Source organism: Leuresthes tenuis, unplaced genomic scaffold, assembly GCF_036924035.1.
Source record: "Leuresthes tenuis unplaced genomic scaffold, fLeuTen1.0.hap1 SCAF_7, whole genome shotgun sequence".
In the NCBI taxonomy this organism is placed as follows: Eukaryota; Metazoa; Chordata; class Actinopteri; order Atheriniformes; family Atherinopsidae; genus Leuresthes; species Leuresthes tenuis.
Window position 1 is genome coordinate 1,174,857 of NW_027325361.1, and position 27,713 is coordinate 1,202,569.

At 44.2% G+C, this 27,713-nt stretch overlaps 1 protein-coding gene across 1 annotated transcript in view; it reads right to left on the minus strand.

The window, feature by feature from the left end:
* The window catches only part of pik3r3b (phosphoinositide-3-kinase, regulatory subunit 3b (gamma)), a 118,685-nt gene extending 91,745 nt beyond the window's left edge, over positions 1-26,940 (minus strand). Inside the window, exons 1-2 of the mRNA XM_072388832.1 lie at positions 26,763-26,940; positions 22,765-22,850 (exon numbers count right to left, since the gene is read on the minus strand). Coding sequence (XP_072244933.1) covers positions 22,765-22,786 — 22 coding nt within the window. The 5' untranslated portion in view covers positions 22,787-22,850; positions 26,763-26,940. The remainder of the gene's footprint in view (positions 1-22,764; positions 22,851-26,762) is intronic.
* Between the last annotated feature and the right edge of the window lie 773 nt (positions 26,941-27,713).

Below are 27,713 nucleotides of genomic sequence, written 5' to 3' on the forward strand. Positions count from 1 at the left end.
TAAAGACTGTGAATGTGCAGCAGACACTTTTCATCCCACTGTTTTAACAACTTGGTTCAGTTCAACGCTGGACTGAAGGAACTGAGCCACAAAGAGGATCAGTTCCAACTCTCAGAGCCTGAACTTCAGAGCAGGGAAATGGAAGCATCTGAGAAATAACTCCTCATGGTTTATTTACCGATTTATTTCTTCCTTTAGCAGCAGCTAACGCTAACAGCTTAGCTAATGAAATAACTCCTCATGGTTTATTTACTGATTTATTTCCTGCTTTAGCAGCAGCTAACGCTAACAGCTTAGCTAATGAAGATGACGTACACCAACTTCTAAGGAGTTACTGCTGTTCCTTTCTGAAAGATGAACATTATTGTTCCCACATTACTTTGTTAGCTGAAGCTAACGCTAACAGCTTAGCTAATGAAGATGACGTACACCAACATCTGCTGCTAACTCGTTAAAAAAGGTCATAAAATGTCACCTTTAAGGGCAAAGAGATGAAAAGATGCAGTTTCTTCTGGTAGCATCACAAACTGTGTTTGGTGTTTATGATACTAGAAAGTCAGATTCATAACTTTTAATCCACAAAACTGATTCATCAACTCTATGAAACGTGCACAGATCTTTATCCACATGGTGTGACGAGGGCCTCTGATTTCATTAGTTTCATGATGCTTCCTTCTCTGTTCGTGGTTTTGTTAGAATTAGGAGAAAAATCCCAGCTAACTTCAGATTAGAGGGTAAATTCCCCCAACATTAACCTGATAAAACCAGGATGTTTGCCTGCAGAAGACAGTTATCAGAGTTTACTTCAGAACAAATGAGCTTGGTGTTGCCTGGTTTGACTCCAGATGTGAACAACAATCGTCTTCCCTGAGATGTCCAAAGTTCACCTGTTGGATCCTTCTCATTCTGTCAGTAAGTCTGCTCCAGAACTAATTTCACAGCCTCTTCTTGACCCAAACGGCCTTCAGCTGCTTTATCAGACTTATGGGCTCTATAGTTGCTATAGGCTTAGACTGCTGGGGGACCTCATCTGTCACACCTTTCCTCACTTTGCTCTCTTTTTAATTTCTAAAATGATTTTATGTCCATGTGACATTATTGTGGTTATTAACTTGTGTTTCCCTGTTCCAGCAGGTATCCTTTGAATGGTGTTATGGTGTTTTTCCCCCCTCTTTTCCCTCTTTTCTGTCTTCTCAAACCCCAGCTGGTCGAGGTGGATGGCCACCCTTCCTGGTTCTGGTTCTGCCAGAGGTTTCTTCCTGGTTCTGCCAGAGGTTTCTTCCTGGTTCTGGTTCTGCCAGAGGTTTCTTCCTGGTTCTGCCAGAGGTTTCTTCCTGAGTCTGGTTCTGCCAGAGGTTTCTTCCTGGTTCTGGTTCTGACAGAGGTTTCTTCCTGGTTCTGGTTCTGTCAGAGGTTTCCTCCTGGTTCTGGTTCTGACAGAGGTTTCTTCCTGGTTCTGGTTCTGCCAGAGGTTTCTTCCTGAGTCTGGTTCTGCCAGAGGTTTCTTCCTGGTTCTGGTTCTGCCAGAGGTTTCTTCCTGGTTCTGGTTCTGCCAGAGGTTTCTTCCTGGTTCTGGTTCTGCCAGAGGTTTCTTCCTGGTTCTGGTCCTGCCAGAGGTTTCTTCCTGGTTCTGGTTCTGCCAGAGGTTTCTTCCTGGTTCTGGTCCTGCCAGAGGTTTCTTCCTGGTTCTGGTTCTGCCAGAGGTTTCTTCCTGAGTCTGGTTCTGCCAGAGGTTTCTTCCTGGGTCTGGTTCTGCCAGAGGTTTCTTCCTGGTTCTGGTTCTGCCAGAGGTTTCTTCCTGGTTCTGGTTCTGTTGGTTTCCTTAGCTCGGATATTAATTTTGAATTGGCTCCATATGAATTAATTGGATTATGATTACAATGAATTGAATTCCAATTGGCTTGAATTGGACTTTATTACTTAAGTGCCTTGAGATGACAATTGTTGTAATCTGGCGCTTTATAAATAAAGTTGAATTGAATTGAATTGAAATCATTCCTGAGACCTTCATCCTTATAAGAAGAGGGTGCACTTTCTTTTTCACATGCCTGAGTCTGAATCTGAGCCAGGCAGGTGCAAATAAAAGCCCATTTACTGAGTCTGACGTGTTTCTATGCAGCTGTTCGGTTGACTGTTGACTGATAATTTACAAAGTTTGAGGTTGAAAAGTTCGAGAATCTTCCATTAAAGCTCTAAAGAACAGGGAGGCTTCTTCTGGAAAGTGTCTGACTTTAACAGGCTGTGAGCTGAAGCCTGAAGTGACCCCAGGGCAACAAAGCAGAAACCTTTAAGGTGACATATGAAAGCCATTATCTGATATGTGACAGGATTAATCCACAGCCCCAACCTCTCCCCGGTTTGATTAATTAAATAGGAAACTGCTTCAGTCCATTGTTTGTTGTGCGCTCATTCTTCTGCAGATATGTGCACATCAAGGGGAATCCCTTCAGGTCGAGGCGGGTCGCGGCAGAATGAAGCTAATAAGATTAGTTAGAAAGTCCGGAATTAAAAGTCTGCACGTTGAATTCATTGAAAAGCTAATTTAATAAGAGGGCTGTGAGAGCAGCTCCGGGCAGATCAGCTCCTCTCAGTCGCCTGATAAGAAGTCCAACAATATGCTCGCCGCCTGAGAGCCAAGCGAGGAGACGTTCTGATCACATGACAAGCTGAGAACAATTCATTCTGCAACCACTGCGGATTCTTTTAATTTCAGGCGGTTCATATTTAATCTTTTTCTACCACTTATCCCAGATCAAGTGGCAGTGGGAACAGAGTGGAAGAGGAAGAGGCCCAGACTTCATCTTCTGAGTGTCTTCATGAACACGTCCTTTTGGTCACGCCTGATGACCACAGAGGGAACGTTGGCTGTTAAAGCTGCAGCTTCCAGCTCAGCTCAGCTCACCTCCACAGATTGATACCACCTTACAGCCGACTCTGTCCTGCCTCCTGAACCAGCCCCTGTGCTACTTGAGTTAATCTGTCAGCTCTCTAAGTTGTATCCAAGTTGTTGTTGGAAAAACTCTTTAATATCCATATCTTCATGTGACCAGATACCCTGTGGCAGCACCTCAGAGGCAGCAGCTCTGGACAGTCTTTCTTTGCATCTTCTTCAGTAAAAAGATGATTTTCACATGATTTCTGGAGCATTTTTCTGAGCTGGAAGGATTTCTGCTGGTAACTCTGACAATTCTCAGTTTTCCAAAGCCCAAGTAACGCCTGGAATAAAACCCCAAATCCAGATGAGTTGAAGAGGAGACGTCTGGGATGCAGAGCAGGAACAAAATGGAGGAAAAGGAGGAGGAAGTTTAAAGCGTTTCTTCCTTTAATCATCAGGGGAAATGTGAGATCTCTGCTGGATAAAATGGACGAGCTCGGAGCCCTGATGAGGACACAGCAGGAATATCAGGCAGAGACCTGGCTGCAGGAACAGCTCTAACAGCTCTCTGCTCAGCTTTAAGACTATCCGGGCAGACAGAGACTGCAGACAGAGCCCTAACAGTAAAGGAGGAGGATCACAGAGCTGGTTAACAACAGATGGTGGAATCCTGGACCTGGCTGCAGGAACAACTCTAACAGCTCTCTGCTCAGCTTTAAGACTATCCGGGCAGACAGAGACTGCAGACAGAGCGCTAACAGTAAAGGAGGAGGATCACAGAGCTGGTTAACAACAGATGGTGGAATCCTGGACCTGGCTGCAGGAACAACTCTAACAGCTCTCTGCTCAGCTTTAAGACTATCCGGGCAGACAGAGACTGCAGACAGAGCGCTAACAGTAAAGGAGGAGGATCACAGAGCTGGTTAACAACAGATGGTGGAATCCTGGAGCATCTCTGCAGCCCAGATTCATTTGAGTAGCACCTTCCAACCGTAGTTCCTCCCTGAACTCCACCTTTACATCCGGGTATCTTTTTACGTTACTACCTGCTGTCCCCAGCAGGTCGTGTTTAGGCCGCTTTCAGACTGAAGTATGTCATCCAGTCTGTAGGCCGCTGTTTAAATAGTAGCAATCGTTGTGAACTCACATTGATGCAGGGCTCTGATTCCACTGGGGAGTTAATTTCCTGTTAATTTGGACTCTCACACTGACTTTAGAGGTCAGTCTGCAATTATTATTGTTATCATACATTTTATTTGATGCAAGGCTCTGATTCCACTGCAGTTAATTTGCTGCCAGGTGTTTCTGATCCCTTTATTAACCTTAGTTTTGATATGTTAGTAACCCAAACCTCGTGCATTTTCTCCTGCAGGGATCTGTTTCATCTCAGAAGGCACAATTAGATAGAGACCGAGGGAAAAAGGAGGCTGTGGGACGGGTAAATGGAGGATGTACATCTACTGAGCTGCTGAGGGCTGCAGAGGAATCAGGAAGGAAAGAGGAGAAGCATTACTGCTGAAGAAAGAAACGGGAGGAGAGGACATCTGTGGTTAGCTGCAGGCTCTGAACTGAAGCCAACTATGAGGTCAGAGCAGCCTGCTGTACACAAACACCGGCTGAATCATGCAGGTGAGACGCTGTCAAACGACAAATATTCAGCAGAAAACTGTAGAGCACAAAAATCAGTGAGGATACAGCGTTTGGCTTCTATTTCAGATCGTCTCATCGCACACTCACTGGCCGATAAAGCTCCCTCACACTCCTCCTCTCCAGCTCGCAGCGATAATGACCCGTGTTAATGATGCGTTAAACGCATCTCACCACATCTGAGCGAGCATTTCCTCCCGTGAGCTCCAACAGGAGCATCTTCCTCCCGCTCCACTATTTACGTCACGCTGCCTGAAGCTAAAATTCCTCTCAACACAACACCGATATGTGCAAACAACACCCAGTTTAACCCCTGATTTTTCAATTTAAAAGCCTCATTTAGGCTCATTTGCTGGTGATAATTTAATCTATGGGGTCAACTGGAAAAGGATGACATGCTTAAATGTTCAGGGAGCACATTATTGTTCTCACAACGCTGCAACATCTCTGCTTTTCTGCACATTAGCATCTCACAATCTTTGCTTTTAAGCTCCCGGACGGAATATTTTCTATTTGTTTCTGTTACACACTGAAAAAGAATAAAAAGCCACATTTAAACATCCAAACCTAAAGCTAATCCTGGTTTGTGGGTTTCTGTCGCCTCCAGGCCACTGATCCACATTTCCAATGTGATGAAGTTTAAGCCACTTTTTAAAATCTCTTTTGCATTGTGACAGGATGCTTCACTGTGGGAAAATCTGACATTTTCACCAAACTGCTCTTGGGTCATTGGAAGAAGTTGCTTTTGGAGAACATTTCCATAACATTCCTTATTGATAGCAGAGTTTTGGGGCAGAGCTCTGTGTGAGCACACTCTCTTGGATGAACCATCCACATATGTAGTCCCAGGGTGTCTCACTATTGGCACGATAAAGGACTTCTTCAGCCGTTCTTCTTCAGAAAACCGATTTCCAGATGTCCCAATTAGACGGACCGGGGTTTCATCTGAGGATATAACCTCCTGCCAACCTTCTGCTGCCTGGTCCTGGTACGTTCTGCTGATGTTCAGCCTGCCCTAGAAGTGGCTTCCTCATATGGAGACGCTCCTGGTGCTTGGTAGACACTCCTGAAGCCGTCTTCACCCCAGTTAAACTTCTCCTTGGAGGCTTTAATAAGACGTTGCCGGTGAAATATCCACAGCAGCCATTTCCTCACATCTCAGGCCCATTTTTATGCAAAACACTGATGGCTACGTGTTTTTTTTATACCATTTCTGACAGAGGAAGACAATGATTTGAACACTGAATATCACTAAAAGCAGCTTGTATTCACTCACTTTCCACAGAGCTGGTGATTTGATGCCATAATGAGGTTTAGCAGGACTCAAATACAAGAAAAATTAAACCAAAGTGATTGATTGGACTGGTGGCCTGTCCAGGGTGTCGCCCAATGACAGCTGGGATAGGCGACCCTGAGCTGGATTCAGCGGGTACAGAAAATGGAGCGATGGGTCGTTCTTTATTCTGAAACATTTATTCTGAAACATTTGTTAGCATTTCTGTGGTTTTACATGGTTTGTGTTCAGTATTTCATGACTTATGGGGACCTGTCCATGTTCAGGTGTTCGATGGCAGCTGGATTAACCGGGTATAGAAAATGTCCGGATGGATGAACTCTCAGAGGAGCATTTAAGTTACATCTTCGATGTAAAAGAGGACAAAAAACACCTTTCAAAGCAGCCGATAGGAAGAGGTGCAGCTCTGAGGTCGGGGCCACGATGATCCGTCTGATTAAACGCATCATAAACAGAATACTTCAGACCTTTGGACATCTTTCACCTGTGTAAAGATGTTGAACTGAACCAGTGCCAGCTTGCAAATGATAGCCGAGCAGATGTGTTTCCAGAGCCCTGAAATAAGCAGAGGCAATCTTTATGGTTCTACTGAGAATACAAAACTCATTACAATTGATCCCTCCAAGGCACCACAAACGCATCAGGACATATGGCCTGGATGTGTGTGCGTGAACCTACAACACACCCGTGGATCATGAGATCCAACAGATTACAGTCACCTGTGGTTCTGCTGTGTCAAAGCTCCGCCCCTCAGCTCCCCGGCGGCCCGTAAACCTCCAGCAGGGAGGCGAGATTGTGTCTTTATAGGAACCCGAGCAGGAAATGGCTTCTTCTTTCTTTCACTCTCACTTTTATCCGTCTCCGTCCTCGTAATATCGGTTCGGTTTCACATCTCGCACATGAAGTGCCTCTGACCTTCAGGCAGTGATGGCTGTTAAAGTCTGTCGCCAGAACTCACTGAAAGCACAGCGGCCCGATTTTAGTTTGGATAACAAAGAAAAACGACCCGAAACTGAAACTATGATACCAGCATGGAGGGAAAGTGATGCCAGATATTAAATTAATAACAGTTTTTAGGTTGAATTCAAGCAAAAATAAGACAAAAAGCTCTTTTTAGAAGTAGGTTGGAAAAACTCGTCGTGTCAAACTGTATCATCAGCTGATTGATTACTTAAACTGCTGATTCTGCTCTGAAACTGACTCCATGACTTCAGGATCGGGATTCTGGAGCTGAACCACCTCTACATCACCTCCAAACCCACCTCCCAACCACCTCCGAACACACCTCCCAACCACCTCCGAACCACCTCTAAACACACCTCTAAACCACCTCTGAACCACCTCCGAACCACCTCTAAACACACCTCTAAACACACCTCTAAACCACCTCTAAACACACCTCTAAACACACCTCCAAACCACCTCTAAACAACCTCTAAACAACCTCTAAACAACCTCTAAACACACCTCTAAACACACCTCTAAACAACCTCAAAACCACCTCCGAACCACCTCTAAACACACCTCTAAACCACCTCTCAACCACCTCCGAACCACCTCTAAACACACCTCTAAACCACCTCTAAACCACCTCTAAACACACCTCTAAACACACCTCTGAACCACCTCCGAACCACCTCTAAACACACCTCTAAACCACCTCCAAACCACCTCCAAACCACCTCTAAACACACCTCTGAACCACCTCTAAACACACCTCTAAACCACCTCTAAACACACCTCTAAACCACCTCTAAACACACCTCTAAAATAACCTCAAAACCACCTCTAAACCACCTCTGAACCACCTCCAAACCACCTCTAAACCACCTCTAAACCACCTCCAAACCACCTCCGGACCACCTCCGAACCACCTCTAAACCACCTCTAAACACACCTCTAAACCACCTCTAAACCACCTCTAAACGGACTGGATAGTGTAGTGGTATCATTGCCACCTTTTGTGTGGGAGCTCTGGGTTCAAATCCCCTGCATGAAAGGTATTACCTCCAGTAGGGGTCCTTAGGCAAGACCCCCTTACCCTACATGCCTACCTGTAATGTTTTATGTTTATGCTAAATGCATAAACATAAACATAACATACACCACCTCTAAACATGCTTGATTGGTAAAGAATGGGCAGACGCCATCACATCTGCAGGGTCGGCGTACCATCGGTCGCCCTTTGATCCCTGCTGAGGTAACGAGAAGCAAATATGTAAAAGTACTCTAAAGATTTCCTAAAAACCTTCTTTAATGCAAAGATATTCAAGAGAATCTGCTCAGAGTCCCGGAATATGAATAAACATAATTGAATATTTTCAGAGGCAGTGTTTTGGACCGAGGACGGTTATTTCTTAGTAAACTGGTTCTAATCAAACTTTAAAAGGAAAACTAATAATAAGACACATCTAGAGACGATTCTATGCAACACTGAAGAGGACTGAGATGAGTTTTAGAGACATTCTGCTGAACAATGTCGGCTCCATCATTGGTCATACGAGTGGTGAAAGAAACAAAATGACCTTTTGTTGTGGATTTCTTTCAGTTTAAGATGACACAAAAATGAATTTAGTGTAATTCAGATGAAGTTAGAGACGAGAGTGAGATGATGGGAGGCCAGAGAGGATGCTGAGACATGAATATGAAAACAAGGCGACCTTGGGTGCCTGAGTTCCTAAAGTTGGCCAAAGTGCGCAGAGGCCTAGCTCACATCATCGCGAAACCCCGGAGACCGTAACCACAAAGCCTTCCAAGGCCACCCGGTGCTCCAAACTGAAATAAAGTCAGAAAGAAGTGCTTCGTGCATCCTGATCAGCCCAGAGCTGCCCAGAGGTAAAGTGATAAACTCATTACTAATTCACACAGGGCTGAGTCAGGAGGCCAAAGCAGTGGGTCTGATTTAAAAACAGGATTATTCATCTGCCAGAAAGCAACGGATCCCTGTGAAAGGAAGGCAAAAACCACATAAATTAAGTCCAATCCCAGCTCCTCCCGTCCAATCAGCTGAGGACTGATCATTTAACCACCCTCCTGCTCCTTGATCCCACATTTAAAGGTACGGCCCTATAAAATGGGTCGGGTCAAATTAGACTGAAACGGGACTCTGGGTCGAGACTCTGGGTCGGGACTCTGGGTCGGGACTCTGGGTCGGGACTCTGGGTATGGACTCTGGGTCGGGACTCTGGGTCGGGACTCTGGGTCGAGACTCTGGACCGAGACTCTGGACCGGGACTCTGGACCGGGACTCTGGACCGGGACTCTGGACCGGGACTCTGGGTAGGGACTCTGGGTCGGGACTTTGGGTTCGAGACTCTGGACCGGGACTCTGGACCGGGACACTGGGTATGGACTCTGGGTCGGGACTTTGGGTTCGAGACTCTGGGTCGGGACTCTGGATCTGGGACTCTGGACTGGGACTCTGGACCGGGACTCTGGACCGGGACACTGGACCGGGACACTGGGTCGGGACACTGGGTCGGGACTCTGGGTCGGGACTCTGGGTCGGGACTCTGGTTCAGGACACTGGGTCGGGACTCTGGGTCGGGACTCTGGGTCGGGACTCTGGGTCGGGACTCTGGGTCGGGACTCTTTGAGGTCTCCACCACAGTCAACTTAATGATGCCTTTTTGATCGTTACTTTAGACACAACAACATGTATAAATAGAATAAATTTCCCCTCCTGCTTCCTGTAACTTACAGCAAATCCGTCGTGTTTAAAGACGGTTTATTCGGTTACTTTGTTTGCGCGACTTGTTGACTGTGAATATTCAGCTGGAACATATGGAACCAGTGATTTAAGGAATTTGCGGATACCTTTTTATTCAAACCTACCCTTGGATATTAATAATTACAGGCAGCATATTCCGCTCTGACACATCTAGAAGCATTTTGCTAATATTGTACAGAAAAGAACGCTCCTGGTTTCACTTGGTCACACAGCGTCCTTTCATGCCATGAAGTGGAGCTTCTGCCTCGGGCTGCTTCAGGTGACGTCAGAAGGATGAACAATAGATGAACAAAGAGAAGAGGAGGCGGTGGCAGACAGAGACGCCGACTGGAAGCCACACATTGATATTCACGGCTGGATTCAGCTCAACCATCCATCCCCGCCTCATATTCTTTACATCACATTTGCCCTTCAGCAGAGCAAATGCCTCCCACAGCTGGTGGAGACACACACCTCCGCTTACAGGGGAGTGTGCTCACATGCTGTCCTGCCGAGCCGAAGCAAAAACAAGCTTTTTTAATTGCTACATTGCACCGTCTTCATTTTATCACACTGTTATGTACATCATTACCACTTTGGGTCAAAAGTTCACTGCAGTGCGGAGAAAATAACACAATTTCACCAGAAACTGATCCCAACTTTTTCTCCTCACAACACAAGACTGAAAAGTAGGATTCAGTGAAGTCAGAACAGATTCTGTCTGTGATGACCAGGTCCAAAAAGCTGGAAAATGCATGTTAAAGATGGCAGTGACTGTCCTTCCAAAAGCAACGTGAGACAGGATTAAAAAAGGCTGTTAAAAACAAGAGGAAACAGGTGGAGGGAGGGGGCAGGTGTAGCTTCCATGACCTCATGATCCCTGGAATTACATATGAAGGGATAAACGCTGCAGCCAGGAGCTGTTTGGTGTTAATTCAAGCTTTACATGAGCACATTACAGCAGAGTTTGGACATTAACCAGAGGAGAGTACATCATAAAACAACTCGAGCACAGCGGCGTGCTGGATGATGGGTGTTATAGGATCATCTTCCATTAGTCTGAGCTGAGGATGAGGCTGAGCAGGGCTGAGCGATGCTGTGGGGAACAGGACATCTCTGACTTTTTACCTTTTAGATGCAAAACTTCTGCAGTGCAACATAAAATCTATCCATTTTAGATAATCATCAATGCTGAGAGGCATAAAGAGGATTCAGAGCAACATCTGCTCCCATCCAGACGACGTCTCCTTCAGGGAAGGCGTTGCATATTTCAGCAAGACGAGTTAAACCACATCCTGCATCTACTCCAGCAGCACGGCTTCTTGGTGCTGCTGCAGAGTCCGGTGCTGGACTGACCTGCCAACTGTAAATGTTCATGCATCTCTTTCTAGCTGCCTTCCAAGCAGTTGACCTGGATTCGATTCCCAGCCCTCGCAGAGGCCTTTGGCTTCTCTAGCTCTTCCGGACTGGATAGTGTAGTGGTATGATTGCCACCTTCCATGTGGGAGACCTGAGTTCAAATCCCCTGCATGAAAGGTATTACCTCCAGTAGGGTCCTTAGGCAAGAGCCCCTTACCCTACCTGCCTACCTGTAAGTCGCTTTGGATAAAAGCGTCTGATAAATACAATATAATAATAATAATATATGCTAAATGCATAAACATATAACATTCTAACCAACACAGAACCAACTCTGTGCTCCTTATCCTCCTTTTGTTGGAGAAATAAGTAGGTTAGGTTGAAACTTGGTGTCCTGCAGTGTCATTTGGAGGAGGTGATGTCCCTGATGTTAGCTACAAAGAGCTTAATGGAACGGCTCCATCTACTTGAATGCTCTTGCAAAGGCTTCTGTCCCAACTGGGTCCCTCCGTTGGTCCCAGGATTGTCGTCTAGCAGCTCCTACACCACGCCTAAGACAATCCAAACTCTGTTCATGTGTCGTCCCACGATGGTGGAATGACCTACCGAGCGCTACCAGAACAGGGGCGTCCCTGTCTATCTTCAAGAAGCTCCTGAAAACCCAGCTCTTCAGAGAGCATCTCCTATCCCAGCACTTACCTTGTACTTCCCTCCCCCCTCTATCTCTGCACTTTATCTTTCTGCACTTCCTTCTATGCCTGCACCCTATCTCTGCTCTGTCCCCTCTGACAGAGTCGGACTCCTGGGTTCCTTCTATGTAGCTTATTGTTAGCTTTTATAAAGCTGTTATATCTTCATTTGTAAGTCGCTCTGGATAAAAGCGTCTGATAAATACAGAAACATGAACGTGGGGCTTATTAAATCGTCATCAGACTGCATGTATCTGTGGTTGATTGAGAGTTATTTGAAGGACCGGTTTAGGGATGCCCCGGCAATGAGAGTAAAGAGTAATTTAATTCTACAAAAGGCAGTAAAAGTGTGGAAGACAACAAGGAAAGCTGTGATTCGGGGCGGTAAAATCGACCTCACCATTTGAGTCAAGCCTTTTCTATCATTTCAGAGTTTTGGCTCATGGAAAACCTGCAGCCACTGACCAGTTGGCTTCTTTTGGGATGGTGGGAAACAACAAAAAAACCTGCGTTTGTGTGTGTGCACGAAGCCACGTAACCCCTGACTGAGCTCCGTCACAAATACTGACAAAGTGATAAATGCTGCTGCAAAAAGCTGACAGCTCATTTGACCCTAATCACATTACACAACCACGATGCCCTGCACATATTCACATGTTACAGTACGGTGTGTTTGTGCCCTGCTGCTGACCCTGGACAGCAGGATTATACTGGATGTTAAGCTGGCACTTTCCCCCCACTGGGACAGAAAGGGCATGAACTGAACCGTGAACCCGACACATTGTCTGTTTTCAGCCACACATGAGGAACATCCATCGATTTCACACCCATACCTTTACATTATTATCACTTATAAACTTGTCCTCACGCACTGTTGGACAGTCGGCTCCAGAGTTATTCTGCGTGTTTCACATTAGATCAAAGACAGACTTTTGGGAGTTAAATTCTTTGCAGGAGCGACAGAAAAGGATAAAGATGGAACTTCAGAGCAACAGAACCAAATGTTCTGGAGCCAAAGAAAGACAGAAAGTTTATAGAATCTACAGCAACAGCTTCTGGAGCTTCTCCAATCAGCAGGTTACCTGCTGACAGGTGAGGGTGTCAGGATTGGGTATAAAAGCAGCTTCCACCAAAGGTTCAGCCTCTCCAACAAGGATGGGTCGTGGCTCACCGCTTTGTGCCAAACTCCATCAGAGAATCATCAATAAGTTCAGGAAATATTCCTCAGAGTCAGACTGGAAAGAACTTTGGTCTTTCAGCATCTACAGAGCAGAATATTGGGAACAGATTGAGGGAGTCTGGGGAAGTCTCAGTGTGGAAAGTTGCTGTGAAACTCACCCACGGCTGCTCAGATGTGTGTTTTATTACTTTGGTTTCAAGCTTTAATTTGCTTTAAACGCCAACAACGAGATAAAAACCCTCAGAAACACAGTTAAAACAGTTAAAACAGTAAAAAACAACCAAAAACGAGCCCCAGAGTCAGACACAGCAGCAAGAAAAGTGTCACAGGAAGTGAAGAAGAAGAGAAGGAAGACAACAGGAAGTGAAGAAGAAGAGAAGGAAGACAACAGGAAGTGAAGAAGAAGAGAAGGAAGACAAGAATAAGCATCAGATGCTGGAGAGATCAGAGGAAAAGACACAGAAGCAGAGATAAAGAATTCTTTCTTCTAACATAAGCTCGAACCTTATCGTCTGTTAGCTCCAGTTTTATCTCATTTCACTCAGAAATCTAGTTTTCAGCCTTTCAAAATGTTCTTTCCAATCTCACACTGACACATATCGAATGAGAGAAAAACATTTTATCCTCCTGTTTTGTCTTTTCTGAGCAGGTTTAAGCTGCTTCACTGACCAATTTTTATGTATTTGGAAAATCAAAAGAAATCTAGTTTAATGCAGCAAAACACTCTAAAAGCTGCTGTAGAGTCAAAGAAAGACAGAAAGTTTATAGAATCTACAGCAACAGCTTCTGGAGCTTCTCCAACCAGCTGGTTACCTGCTGACAGGTGAGGGTGTCAGGGTTGGGTATAAAAGCAGCTTCCACCAAAGGTTCAGCCTCTCCAACAAGGATGGGTCGTGGCTCACCGCTTTGTGCCAAACTCCATCAGAGAATCATCAATAAGTTCAGGAAATATTCCTCAGAGTCAGACTGTAAAGAGCTTTGGTCTTTCAGCATCTACAGAGCAGAATATTGGGAACAGATTCAGGGAGTCTGGGGAAGTCTCAGTGTGGAAAGTTGCTGTGAAACTCACCCACGGCTGCTCAGATGTGTGTTTTATTACTTTGGTTTCAAACTTTAATTTGTTTTAAACGCCAACAACGAGATAAAAACCCTCAGAAACACAGTTAAAACAGTTAAAACAGTAAAAAACAATCAAAAATCAGCCCCAGAGTCAGACACAGCAGCAAGAAAAGTGTCACAGGAAGTGAAGAAGAAGAGAAGGAAGACAACAGGAAGTGAAGAAGAAGAGAAGGAAGACAACAGGAAGTGAAGAAGAAGAGAAGTAAGACAGCAGGAAGTGAAGAAGAAGAGAAGGAAGACAACAGGAAGTGAAGAAGAAGAGAAGGAAGACAACAGGAAGTGAAGAAGAAGAGAAGGAAGACAACAGGAAGTGAAGAAGAAGAGAAGGAAGACAACAGGAAGTGAAGAAGAAGAGAAGTAAGACAACAGGAAGTGAAGAAGAAGAGAAGGAAGACAGCAGGAAGTGAAGAAGAAGAGAAGGAAGACAGCAGGAAGTGAAGAAGAAGAGAAGGAAGACAACAGGAAGTGAAGAAGAAGAGAAGGAAGACAACAGGAAGTGAAGAAGAAGAGAAGGAAGACAAGAATAAACATCAGATGCTGGAGAGATCAGAGGAAAAGACACAGAAGCAGAGATAAAGAATTCTTTCTTCTAACATAAGCTCGAACCTTATCGTCTGTTAGCTCCAGTTTTATCTAATTTCACTCAGAAATCTAGTTTTCAGCCTTTCAAAATGTTCTTTCCAATCTCACACTGACTCATATCGAATGAGAGAAAAACATTTTATCCTCCTGTTTTGTCTTTTCTGAGCAGGTTTAAGCTGCTTCACTGACCAATTTTTATGTATTTGGAAAATCAAAAGAAATCTAGTTTAATGCAGCAAAACACTCTAAAAGCTGCTGTAGAGTCAAAGAAAGACAGAAAGTTTATAGAATCTACAGCAACAGCTTCTGGAGCTTCTCCAACCAGCAGGTTACCTGCTGACAGGTGAGGGTGTCAGGATTGGGTATAAAAGCAGCTTCCACCAAAGGTTCAGCCTCTCCAACAAGGATGGGTCGTGGCTCACCGCTTTGGGCCAAACTCCATCAGAGAATCATCAATAAGTTCAGGAAATATTCCTCAGAGTCAGACTGGAAAGAACTTTGGTCTTTCAGCATCTACAGAGCAGGATATTGGGAACAGATTCAGGGAGTCTGGGGAAGTCTCAGTGTGGAAAGGCCAAGGACAGAAAGCCCTGCTGGATGAGCTCGGAGCCCTCAGGCAGCACTGCAGGAGAAACCGTCAGGCCACCATGATCCATACAGCCACATGGGCTCAGGAGGAGCTGGGAAAAGCATTTCCACTCAACACAGTCCACGGCTGCAGCCAGAAATGTGAGCTGAAGCTGCATCACACCAGGAGGAAGCCATATATCAGCTCTGAGCAGAACCACGGCCCAGTTCTCTGGACTCCAGCTCATCTCAGAGGGACAGAAAGACAGTGGACACGTGTTCTGTGGGCAGATGAGTCCACGTTTCAGCTGCTTCTGGGAAAAACTGCTGAGAAAGAGCATCCAGCTGTTCTCAGAGGAAGGTTTAAAGCCAGCGTCTGTGATGGTCTGGGGCTGCAGCAGAGTCCAGGGCATGGAGGGCTTCATCTGGGTGAAGGTACCACTGATGCACAGCTGGATGTTGGAGTTCTGGAGAGACAGATGCTGCCATCAAGGTGACTTCTGTGGTTATTTCAGCAGGAATGGACTCAGATTCCTGTGAAAAACTCAGTTCAAAGCATTAAAAAGAGTCATTAAAGGAAGCTGAAGGATGGAAACATGAGTCTGGAGCAGCTTTCAGTGAGTTCTGGATCTGGTTCTGAATATAATAAAGTTGGTCAGTGAAGAGGCTGAAAATCATCTATTTGGAAAGTTAAATAAATAAACTAATTAACAAATTAATTGTCCATTTTTTTTCCAAATGGAAATGGAGTTTATAAATTAAATCAAAAGCAAATGTAGTGAAAAAATAACGTCTTTCTTTCATTCAAACACAGGTTCACCACAGCAGAAACCCAGGTTTAACCAGAAGGATCCTTCAAGAAGACTAAATGAAGCGCTGGTCTCCCCATTGTTGATTTTATCATCGAATCCTCGTTATCAGCCAACAGAGAGCACATAAGAGTGTGTGAAGCCTGTTCTGTGTTGTTTTCACACCCAGCTTCAGGCGTGGTTTGCGTGCCTGGGGAGGAAAAAAGCTTGTATCCAAAGAAGGAGACGACCAGAATGTGAATGGATCTGTTTGGGAGCTTACAATCCTCCCTTTTTTTATCCATCTGCCAGTGAAACAGGACAAGGAGCACTCAGGTGGAGTGCCGGTCGTATATTCAGAGGCCATTTTGCAGACAGACTCAGAGGGCCACTCTCCTGGGGGGTCACCGGCCACACAAGCCTCTGCAGAGGGGTTAACATACAGCCAACAAGCACTGCGGTGACCCCTGACCTCCACTAATGCTGCGTGGAGGGGAGGCGGGGGAGCTAATGGGTGAGAAAAATGCTCTCACATGAACCTGACCTCTGGATTTCAGCCCGTCTCTCCTCCTCTGCACGCATTCATCAAACAGAAAGAGGCTCAGACCCTGTCCTGAAACACCATCACAGCCATCGGATGAGCGAACAGATCAGTGGAAGCACAGAGGGTGGCTGACATTTGATTAATTATATCACTAAACCCAGGAATAAAAACTGTGACAATAAATGTGAGAAATGGAAAACACTTGAAATGAAAACCGAATAATTCCAGTTTCGGTGATAATGAACTTGTCAGAAGACTGATGAGTCATGTTTTCAGACCAAGAGAAATGACAATCACAAGAAAAAGAAAAGAAAAGAAAACCTTTTCCATCAGGACAACAAAAAATGTCTCTCACTGACATTTAACGTCAAAAACACAGCAGCAGGGTGTAAAAAACTAAGTGAACCCTCACTGGGGTAAGAGGGTAAGAAGCAGCCAGGAGCTGCTGATCAATGCTCTGATTAACTGATCCTCAGTCAGTGTGAGCAGCTCTATAAAAGCAGGAGTTCTGTCAGTTTAACACGATGCCAAGGAGGAAAGACACCAGCAATGATCTCAGAGAAGCAGCTGCTGCTCCCATCAGTCTGGGAAGGGTTATAAGGCCATTTCCAGACTATCTGGAGTCCATCATTCTACAGAGAGAAAGATTATTCACAAGTGGAAAACATTCAGGACAGCTGTCAATCTTCCCAGGAGTGGACGTCCCAGCAAGGTCACCCCAAGGTGAAGAAGCCCAGAGCTACATCTCAGACTCTCCAGGCCTCAGTTAGCATGCTAAAGGTTAAAGGTCACCCCAAGGTGAAGAAGCCCAGAGCTACATCTCAGACTCTACAGGCCTCAGTTAGCATGTTAAAGGTTAAAGGTCACCCCAAGGTGAAAAAGCCCAGAGCTACATCTCAGACTCTACAGGCCTCAGTTAGCATGCTAAAGGTTAAAGGTCACCCCAAGTTGAAAAAGCCCAGAGCTACATCTCAGACTCTACAGGCCTCAGTTAGCATGTTAAAGGTTAAAGGTCACCCCAAGGTGAAGAAGCCCAGAGCTACATCTCAGACTCTACAGGCCTCAGTTAGCATGTTAAAGGTTAAAGGTCACCCCAAGGTGAAAAAGCCCAGAGCTACATCTCAGACTCTACAGGCCTCAGTTAGCATGCTAAAGGTTAAAGGTCACCCCAAGGTGAAAAAGCCCAGAGCTACATCTCAGACTCTACAGGCCTCAGTTAGCATGTTAAAGGTTAAAGGTCACCCCAAGGTGAAGAAGCCCAGAGCTACATCTCAGACTCTACAGGCCTCAGTTAGCATGTTAAAGGTCAAAGGTCATGGCAGCACAGTTAGAAAAAGACTGAACAAGGATGGCTTGTTTGGAAGGGCTGCAGGAGAAAGCCTCTTCTCTCTAAAAAGAACATGGCAGCACAGCTTAGGTTTGCAAAGCTGCATCTGAACAAAGCTCAAGACTTCTGGAACAATGTCCTTTGGACAGACCAGAGCAAAGTGGAGATGTTTGGTCCTAATGCACAGCAGCACGTTTGGAGGAAACCAAACACAGCATATCAGCACAAACACCTCATACCAGCTGTCAAGCACGGTGGTGGAGGGCTGATGATCTGGGCTGGTTCTGCAGCCACAGGACCTGGGCACCTTGCAGTCATTGAGTCCACCATGAACTCCTCTGGATACCAAAGTATTCTAGAGTCAAATGTGAGGCCATCTGTCCCACAGCTAAAGCTGGGCTGAAACTGGCTCATCAACAGGACAAAGATCCCAAACACAGCAGCAGATCTACAGCAGAATGTGGGAAAAAGAAAAGAATCGAGGTGTTGCAATGGTCCAGTCAGAGTCCAGACCTCAGCCTGACTGAAATGCTGTGGTGGGACCTTAAGAGAGCTACTTCAAAATGACCCCCCTGTGCTGAACTTAGTTTCTTTCAGTGTAACTAAGGACAAAGTTCGGGCAGATTTCGAAGCCACATAACGTAAATTTGTGATATTAGGCTACATGAATAAATCTTACTTAATTTGGCAGCTGCTTTTTAGCAGATAATCCCTAACCAGAGTAAATCTGGACATTCTAAACTCATGACATGACTACAGAAGATCCAGGCGGAGCTCCTGAGAGAATAAAAGATTCTACTGTTACATCAGAGTAATTTCCCACATCATTCCCCAAGTACAAAGCTCCACAAAGGTTCTGCGGCTTCAAATGACACCTCACAGATGGAGAGGGTTGTGTAAGAGATGTTACAAAAGACACTTCAAAGACAGCACAAAGCAGCTCTCACTGCTTCTTTTGTTACTCTGATGTAAGCTCGTCTCCCAACACACACAAAAACACACATTCAAACCTGTTCGACTGACCATGCCAGGATCACTAATTACTCACAGAATGGAAATGTGCACGATACGCATTTTCCTTGGAGCAGCATTTTTAAAAAGTGCCTCAAATATGTGTGACAGGTGAACTAAAACACATTTCCTGACATGATGCATTCCCGAGCCTGTTAGCTCACTGACCATCAAGATAACTCCTGGGAGTCAATTTATGCCCCCAGGTTTGAATCCAACATAAACATGAACAACAACCACGCCGTATCAATCACACATTTATGTCCACAATTCAATTTTCAGCTTTGTCTGAACCTATTGTAGATTAAATAGACTCACACATTAACAAAGAGCCATGATTCTTACATGTATAGATGCTACATATCAGAATAAACAAGAAAACATTCATTAATTCATTTTCTATACCTGCTTAAACTTAATTTAGGGTCGCTGGGGGCTGGATCTTATCCCAGCTGTCGAGAGGCAGGGTCAAACAAGACAAAACACATTACAGAGGAAGACACCCGATGGAGAAACTCTAGCAAGAGATTACTTAAATTATACTTTGCTTTATTTTCACTCATTCATAAAAAGCAGTGAAGAAGCCATTTAACCCCTGCATCCATGCCACATATCCACAGAACAAGAGTCTGATTTGCGGCCTTCGGATGTTTTACAGCCACAAAGTTTTTACCCAGTGTGCCTCAAAGCTAATGCTAACGCTAACGCCGATGCTAACGCTCATGCTAACGTGAACAAAAACAGAAAACAAAGGAATCACTGGATTCAAAACAAAGTGATTCTATGAAAGATCTAACATCTCCAAAATCTTTAAATACAAAGACACAGCTTTTGTTCTACATGGCTTTAAAATAGATAATCAGTAGAGGTTAGAATCGTGGTGGTAATAGAGTCTTGAAAGATGCTAACAGGATTAGCAGCAGTCAGTTCTGCATTGGCCCACAGTGCAAAACGTTGCAGTTTATTTAAAACATCTGCATGTTAACTACATCAGCATATGTTTCTACACGCAGCTACCGATTTACTTGGCCACAAGACTTACAAAGAGGTCAAAAGGGGATTTAGGTAAAAAAGCTAACAAATTTTTGTATTTTTCATGCCTCACGATTCCCTTCATGTCACATAAATGCTGCTCAACAGCTGAGGGATAAATTACAATCTCACAATATGCAAATGCAAGAAGACTACTCATTGGAAAACATATTTATGTACTTATGCTTACTCATACTTATATATATATATATATATATATATATATATATACGTCATGATTTCTGGGGCTGAGGTGTCACAGGAGGAGGAAACAGCTGAAATCATAGCAGCAGGAACATCATATCAGATACCAACAAACCATCAGATACCAGTTTTTAAAAAGAATCTCAAAGGCTATGTTATCAGTTACAATGAAGATGTTGTTCTCTGGCTTATTAAAGATCTGGCCTGCTTATCAAACCCACACGACAAAGCTGATTTTGTGCAGCCTGCTGGTCAAAATTCAACCTTCTCATATCTGCTCACTGGTCCAGCAACCTTTTCAGGAAGCATAATCCCTGAGCAGCTTTTTTAATCACTGGTACGAGCAACATGTCGACCAAGGTCTTAACACTGAAGTCTACAACACACACAGACTGACATTTACACCCTCACATTCGCTGACCCACACACAGTGACCTCAGCAGACTGGCTTGCAATCAGCTGCACTCCTGCTGTCTGACCTTTCTTTTGTCTTCATGGGGCCTGATTGATCTTTGCAGCACATTTTATTTCTGCAGACATGCACCAAAGACTCGCGTTCGGGTTAAAGCTTCTGTGTGCAAGTCCTTCTTTACATCAACCTCCACAGGTTTGCTCTCAGAGTTTAACAACGCACCTGTAGGGAAAAACTTACTGAAGGAAATTAGGTGGCACACAGCTGAAGACGACCAACATCGGTACCCAAAGAAACCTCAGGGATAGCAGGGACAATACTTTTACAAATGTTTCATCCTCACACACAGCTGGACTTCAGCAGTTGTAATGTCTAAAATGAGTAAGAAATGTACAGTAAAGTCTTAACGTTGCTGTTTATTTCTACCCAACACAGTGAAAATATTAGGAGGAACACCACAGGATGAAGAACCTCACATAAAAACCTCCTTTTTATCCATTTTGTTCCTGCTCTGCATCCCAGACGTCTCCTCTTCAACACATCTTGATTTGGAGTCTCACTCCAGGCGTTACTTGACCTTCGGAAAAGCTTGGTTCTTGCTCCAAAAGGTAAACAACTTTCCCGTTGCCATGGTTACGGATAATAACAGACGTAAAAACAGAAGTCCTTCCAGCCTCTCAGCGTCCAAACCAGAAACATGTTTAAAAAAATCTGTGTTTTCACATAAAAAAGCTGAAGAAGATGCAAATAAAGACCCAGGATGTTTCAAACTGCTGCTGCATCAGGCTGCCTCTAGGGCGGCGCCATTCTGGAATGAGACTTTTTAGTTGTAGGAACTGCAGATAAGTCTGTGCTGGAAAGCAGTCAGTGTTGATGAAGTCATCAACATAGGATTACTTGAGGGGACTGGTAATTTTAAGACATTGGGTTAAGGTCCAATCCCATTTACTTCCCTTAATTTTTGCAGATCATAAATTCATTCCTGCTGTCATGTTTTACCTCCTATTTAACAGGTAGATCCTTCTCTAAGGCAACAAAGCACTTGTGGAATACCTCAGGGCTCAATTTTGGGGCCAAATTTATTTACCTGTATATGTTTTTAATAGGCTCCACTTTCATAATTTCACTGCTATATTATGGCCACCTGTCACCAACGTCTTAAACTGCCTTCAGGAGATGAAATGCTAGATGGAAAATAACTGTCTCCAACTAAATGGCAGCAAGACAGAACTTGATTGTGTTGTGTCCCCAACTAGCTAGCCACGTCAAGCCTTTGTCTTCCAACCAAGCACTTGTGGAATACCTCAGGGCTCAATTCTGGGGCCAAATTAATTTGCCTGTATATGTTTTTAATAGGCTCCACTTTCATCCATGTGTCCACCTGTCACCAATGTCTTAAATTGCCTTCAGGAGATGAAATGCTAGATGGAAAATAACTTTCTCCAACTAAATGGTAGCAAGACAGAGCTTGATTGTGTTAGCGAGCTACGTCAAGCCTTTGTCTTCCAACCTCCATTCACATGCTGGGAGTCTTGGTTCCACATTTGATTTTCGAAACAGATAAACTATGTTTCTAAAGAATATACCTAAAGCAGTAACATCTTTGTCAGTGGATATCAGGAATCTAACCCATCTTCAGACGACAGGAAGAAGCAGCAGAAAGTCAGAGAGCTGTTGTCTGCAGCCTTTCAATCCAGTGGAGTCCAGTTAAAAAAGTAAAGTTGTGCTCTGTATGGACTGCCAATATCTGCAAAGTGATCGCTGGTGTTTAAACCGTCCAACACATACATACTGAACCTCTGTAATCCAAACACGGCACTGTCTGAAGCTACAGCAGGAGACGATTAGTGATCGCTGTGAGGTTTTCAAACAGTGGCAGTAGCTCAAACAGTGATATAACAAAGAGGGGGGGGGGCACTGGGGTTACGCAAAGAAAACTTAAAGCAAATCCCTCACTGGGTTTTAGTCCCAGAGCAAAGAAAGAGGAAGCGTTGGACCTTCAGCCTGGTTATAATGGTTCATGAGTGCAGGATACTTTTTACACCTCATTCCTTTGTTTTTTGGGTGGCATTAATGAGAGAGTTTCAAAGTAAAAGCTTTATCTCATCTTTTCTCATACAGTCACATTCAAAGCCTCCAAACAACAAAACACCAGGAACCCATCGGGTTTTGTTACCAGAATCTGTGAACATTCAGACTTTCCCCCTTCATGCTGAATTGATCCCAGCAGCTTCAGCAGAAACATTTATGAATCCTCATATTTCACAAACCAAATGTGTGTTTTGTGCTGCAGTTTGTGGTTCAGCAGGGAAGAAAAAGAGAAACTCCTGCTTCCACCCAGAGAAATGCAAGTAAAATGTACCGCATGTGTTCAGGGACAAAGCAGACAGATGTGTTGTGAAGAGAAAGTTTGGTGTCGTCCTACCAGGAGCAGCTTGCACGTCCATGAGGCCGCCGCTCGTGATGAGAGCCTCAAAGATCCTGATGTGATGCTCCAGGTTCACGTCCGCACTGTGGACAAAAACTCAGATATGAACACCAACTTCATGGCTAAACAATCCCAGCAGATGTTGACTTCTACAAATCGTATTCCAGCACAACAGGACGAGGCTGTGGACACGAGTCAGACTAAATTACAGTGATTGTGTTTGTGGCAGTAAAGCAAAACAGCAGCTCATTAATGTGCTTTTAACGAGGAAGTTCTGAAGCACAGAAGGAAAACTAATTTAACAAAAGTCCTGATCCAGCCTCATTTCTTTCTGACAGTTTGTCCTCTAAATATCTTTTCAGGCTGTTCAGATACAATAATAACTAATAAAGAAGTTTGTGTCAGCAGAAAAAGTCCCGAAAGAAGAAGATGAACTGATGAAAGACATGAAGCTGAAACCTTGTTTTTCTTCAAGTTTTAAACAAAGTTAGTGCACAGAACCCCCCAAAAAGTCCCGATCCAGAGTCCTGATCCAACCTAATTTCAACCAGACTCTCCTGCAACCTTTAAAGTGTCCTGATCAACAGTTCTGCAGCTTTCTGAAGCTCTTTCACAGTTTTTTTGCTTTTTGCCTCATCTTCAATCCTTGTTCCTGAGCATTTTCAGTGTTTTTTTCTTTGTTCAGCCGCTTAACTCTGACCTTTGAAGCATTCAGGCAGAAAAAAGGCTCCTAACTCAAGGGATGAACCAGTGTTGTGTCGACACAGAACAGACAACTTAGCAAAGAAGCCATTTTAAACTGGATCTTTAGGCTCTTTGTTCCCAGCAGCCTGTCACAAAGACACATCATTTGTTCCCATTTCTTTAGCTGCATCTATGAAAAACAGCAAAGAAAACACAGTTTGACAGACAGAAAATAGGATTTCTGCAGCAACAAGGTGATTCCCAAAGAGCTATTAGCTGAAAACTTGGCATATCTCAGCATGGTGTGCAGTGTGTCCTTAAAACATTTGAGGAAACTGGACAAGTGGAGGACAAAAGAAGAAGTGTCAGGCCTAAAAAACTATCTACAGCAGATGAACAGGATCTGAAAGTGATGTCCTTAAGAAAGAGGAAAAAATCCAGCTGTGACCTGACAGGACCTGAGAGATGCATCTGGACCTTCAGCTGATCCATCTACTGTTGGCCCAAGCCTCATCAGAAATGGTCTCCATGGAAGGGTGGCTGTCAAGAAGCCGTTCTTAAGGAAGGGAAACAGGGAGAAAAGGCTGAGCTGTGCCAAATGACACAAGAAGTGGACTGAAAATCAGTGGCAACAGGTCTTATGGAGGGATGAATCCTCCCCAGAGCCCGGACCTCAACATTATTGAAGCAGTGTGGGATCATCTGACAGAGAACGGAACAAAAGGCAGCCCACATCCAAAGAAGAGCTTTGGGATGTCCTTCAAGAAGCCTGGAGAACTATTCCTGAAGACTCCTTAAAGAAATGACAGAAAGCTTGTCTCAGAGAGTTCAGGCTGTGTTGGAGAATAAAGGAGCTCAGACCAGAGATTCACTTTAAAGCTGCTGAGAACTGATAAAAAACTCTGTTTCTGCCTCAGATTCTGGGTTTATGTTCAGGTTTGAACATGTTTCAGTGAATCTCTGCAGCTGCTTCCTGTTTTTATGGAAATATGTGAAGAAATGAGGATTAATCAGGACTTTTACACAGAACTGTATGTTCAGATAATTCAGTGGCATCATCTCTTGTTTATTTATGTTGGTGATTTCATAAGATCTGTGCACAACAATCCTTCAGTATCCAGAGTGTGACGGACTGCAGAGTTTACTCCAGAACCATCAACATTTCCACACACGTAAAATAAGCTAACGAGACATCTGCAACACATAGCCTGACACGCTGCCCTGCTCTTCATCTGCTCGCTGTGCACGTCAGAGGTTAATTGTTTGACCACAGCTACAAAAACAATCAGCATTCCTGACTCACCGACCATCTCCCAAACACACCCACAGCAGCTCGAGGAGGAATTCCTCCACAGCTTCGAGGAGGAAAAAGTTCCCGAGAACCACAACAATATCATCAGCACCGCCTTCTCCCATCCAGCTCTTTAACTGCAGGATGTTGATGTTACAGCTGAGCCAAATATCATGCCCGGCTTTCCTGCCAGCAAGAACCGATCCCTTACTATGAAAACATCAGCTCTTTGTGTTGGATCACAACACTCTTCACTCAATTCTCACTTGAGATTTTTCACAGGAATGAGAAGCGGTTTGAAAAGATGCTCTCATCCAGGTCCTAAGCCAGCCAGAAGGCTTGTTTGGTTATTCAACCAGCTGATTCACAACGCTGGAGGAAGTGGGAATACCCCCTCCGCCCAAAGACTGTGGGAAGGCACTGCGGCCGGAAAAATGAACAGATTTACGCAGGACATGTGAAGAGAAAAGCACGGTTGATAATTCACAGCTGTGTGGAAAGTCCCTGAACGTGTGATTGTTCTGTTTGGATGTGAAGCGCGATGCTACACCTTTGTAATGGAGTCACTGTCTCATAATGTCAGGAGTTTAAACCGCAGAGTGGGAAATATAAGCCATGTTTGGTCCACTGTGTCAGAGAAAATACAAAATAATGTCGAAACAAAACAACTGGTCTGGAGTTCATTTAAGTGTCAGATGAAAAAGACGCCGGTTTTATCATCTTTAGAGTGATTGGCTTCCTTTTAATGACGCTTTTTAACGGATTGTTGCAGTTTTTCTGTCATCATCTGTAAAGTTTAGCCTTTAGTTGGCAGTTTAGCCTTTAGTTTGCAGTTTAGCCTTTAGTTTACAGTTTAGCCTTTAGTTTATAGTTTAGCCTTTAGTTTGCAGCTTAGCCTTTAGTTTACAGTTTAGCCTTTAGTTTATAGTTTAGCCTTTAGTTTGCAGCTTAGCCTTTAGTTTGCAGCTTAGCCTTTAGTTTACAGTTTAGCCTTTAGTTTGCAGTTTAGCCTTTAGTTTACAGTTTAGCCTTTAGTTTACAGTTTAGCCTTTAGTTCGCAGTTTAGCCTTTAGTTCGCAGTTTAGCCTTTAGTTCGCAGTTTAGCCTTTAGTTTACAGTTTAGCCTTTAGTTTACAGTTTAGCCTTTAGTTTACAGTTTAGCCTTTAGTTCGCAGTTTAGCCTTTAGTTCGCAGTTTAGCCTTTAGTTCGCAGTTTAGCCTTTAGTTTACAGTTTAGCCTTTAGTTTGCAGTTTAGCCTTTAGTTTGCAGTTTAGCCTTTAGTTTACAGCTTAGCCTTTAGTTCGCAGTTTAGCCTTTAGTTTGCAGTTTAGCCTTTAGTTTGCAGTTTAGCCTTTAGTTCGCAGTTTAGCCTTTAGTTTACAGTTTAGCCTTTAGTTTACAGTTTAGCCTTTAGTTTACAGTTTAGCCTTTAGTTCGCAGTTTAGCCTTTAGTTCGCAGTTTAGCCTTTAGTTCGCAGTTTAGCCTTTAGTTTACAGCTTAGCCTTTAGTTCGCAGTTTAGCCTTTAGTTCGCAGTTTAGCCTTTAGTTCGCAGTTTAGCCTTTAGTTTACAGCTTAGCCTTTAGTTGGCAGTTTAGCCTTTAGTTGGCAGTTTAGCCTTTAGTTCGCAGTTTAGCCTTTAGTTCGCAGTTTAGCCTTTAGTTTACAGTTTAGCCTTTAGTTTACAGTTTAGCCTTTAGTTTACAGTTTAGCCTTTAGTTCGCAGTTTAGCCTTTAGATCGCACTCCTGCCATCAGCCTCACTCACCTCACCTGTGCTCATCGTCATCAGCTGCATTCATTCACTCATTCAGCTGCATTCATTCAACTTTCTTAATAGTTAATAAACTGTTTATAAACATGAATAAAGGCACTAGGTTTCATATCAATGTTCACTACAGAAGGTTCAGCCGGCCTGTTATTTTACTGAGATTAACACAATCTCAAGTGTGCATTTCTAAGCACTTAATTAACTAAACCTAACATAATTTAGGAGTGACTGAATGACCGAAGCTCAGTACCTGAGAGCAGAGTGCTTGAAGATTACGTCGGCGAAGGCCTGTCCCAGCAGCCGGGGGCTGGCCTGGCCGTGCAGGCTGACTCGGGCCAAGTGTCTGCTGAGCTGGACCAGGAGCTGGTGGTTGGCCTGAGGGATGCTCGGAGACTCCAGGATCCTCTTCAGCCTCTCACCGCACTCGTCCACATTTTGACTCTCTGAAAGACAAAAGAAACCCCAGAATGGTTTGTTTCGATCTCTCCCAACAGACACACACATATAAGGGGGTCAGACTGTCCAGATGCTCCAGATTAATAACCAAAGAAGATTTAAATCTTTGTATGTAAGTCGATCTCCTGCTGTCTCATTCAAACGTCTGCTCCATCGACCTTGAAACTACTTCCTTTTCCTGACGTGGTGACGTTGGAAAGCAGGAACTTGGGCTTCGATTCCTGAGCAGGACTCTGTGAGAGTTACTGCTTCCACATTCAAGGATTCTTTGAAATCTTTGAAAAATCACAACACAGAACTGTTTTGAGGTAGTTGGAATAGATTGATCTGGAGATGACCGTAAATATAAACCCTAAAATAGTTCCAGGTCAGCTAAACAGGAGACATGTATGTGATACTGACCAAATAATGCTCACTTAGAGGTCATTCGGCTCTATTAGCTGGAAAAACCAAGGTTCACCTGAGTTCTGAGTTAGCAAAGAAGTGCCTCAGGGAAGGAATTCAACAAGGAAAGATGTTAAGATTGGTATTTTTCAAAATGCTAATGTAAAAAGCAGACGGAGCAGGTGGACGGACGAAGTCTTCATCAGAGGAGAGAATCGTCTCCGGAGCTGCTGGAGCGAGTCGAGCAGCTTCCTCCTGGTTTAACATTTCATTATGTTCACATCAAGAGTCACAGAAGTTAAAAGAAAACCTGCTGTTTGACGATGTGAGCGGTGATCAGACAAAGTGAGATGAAAGTGCA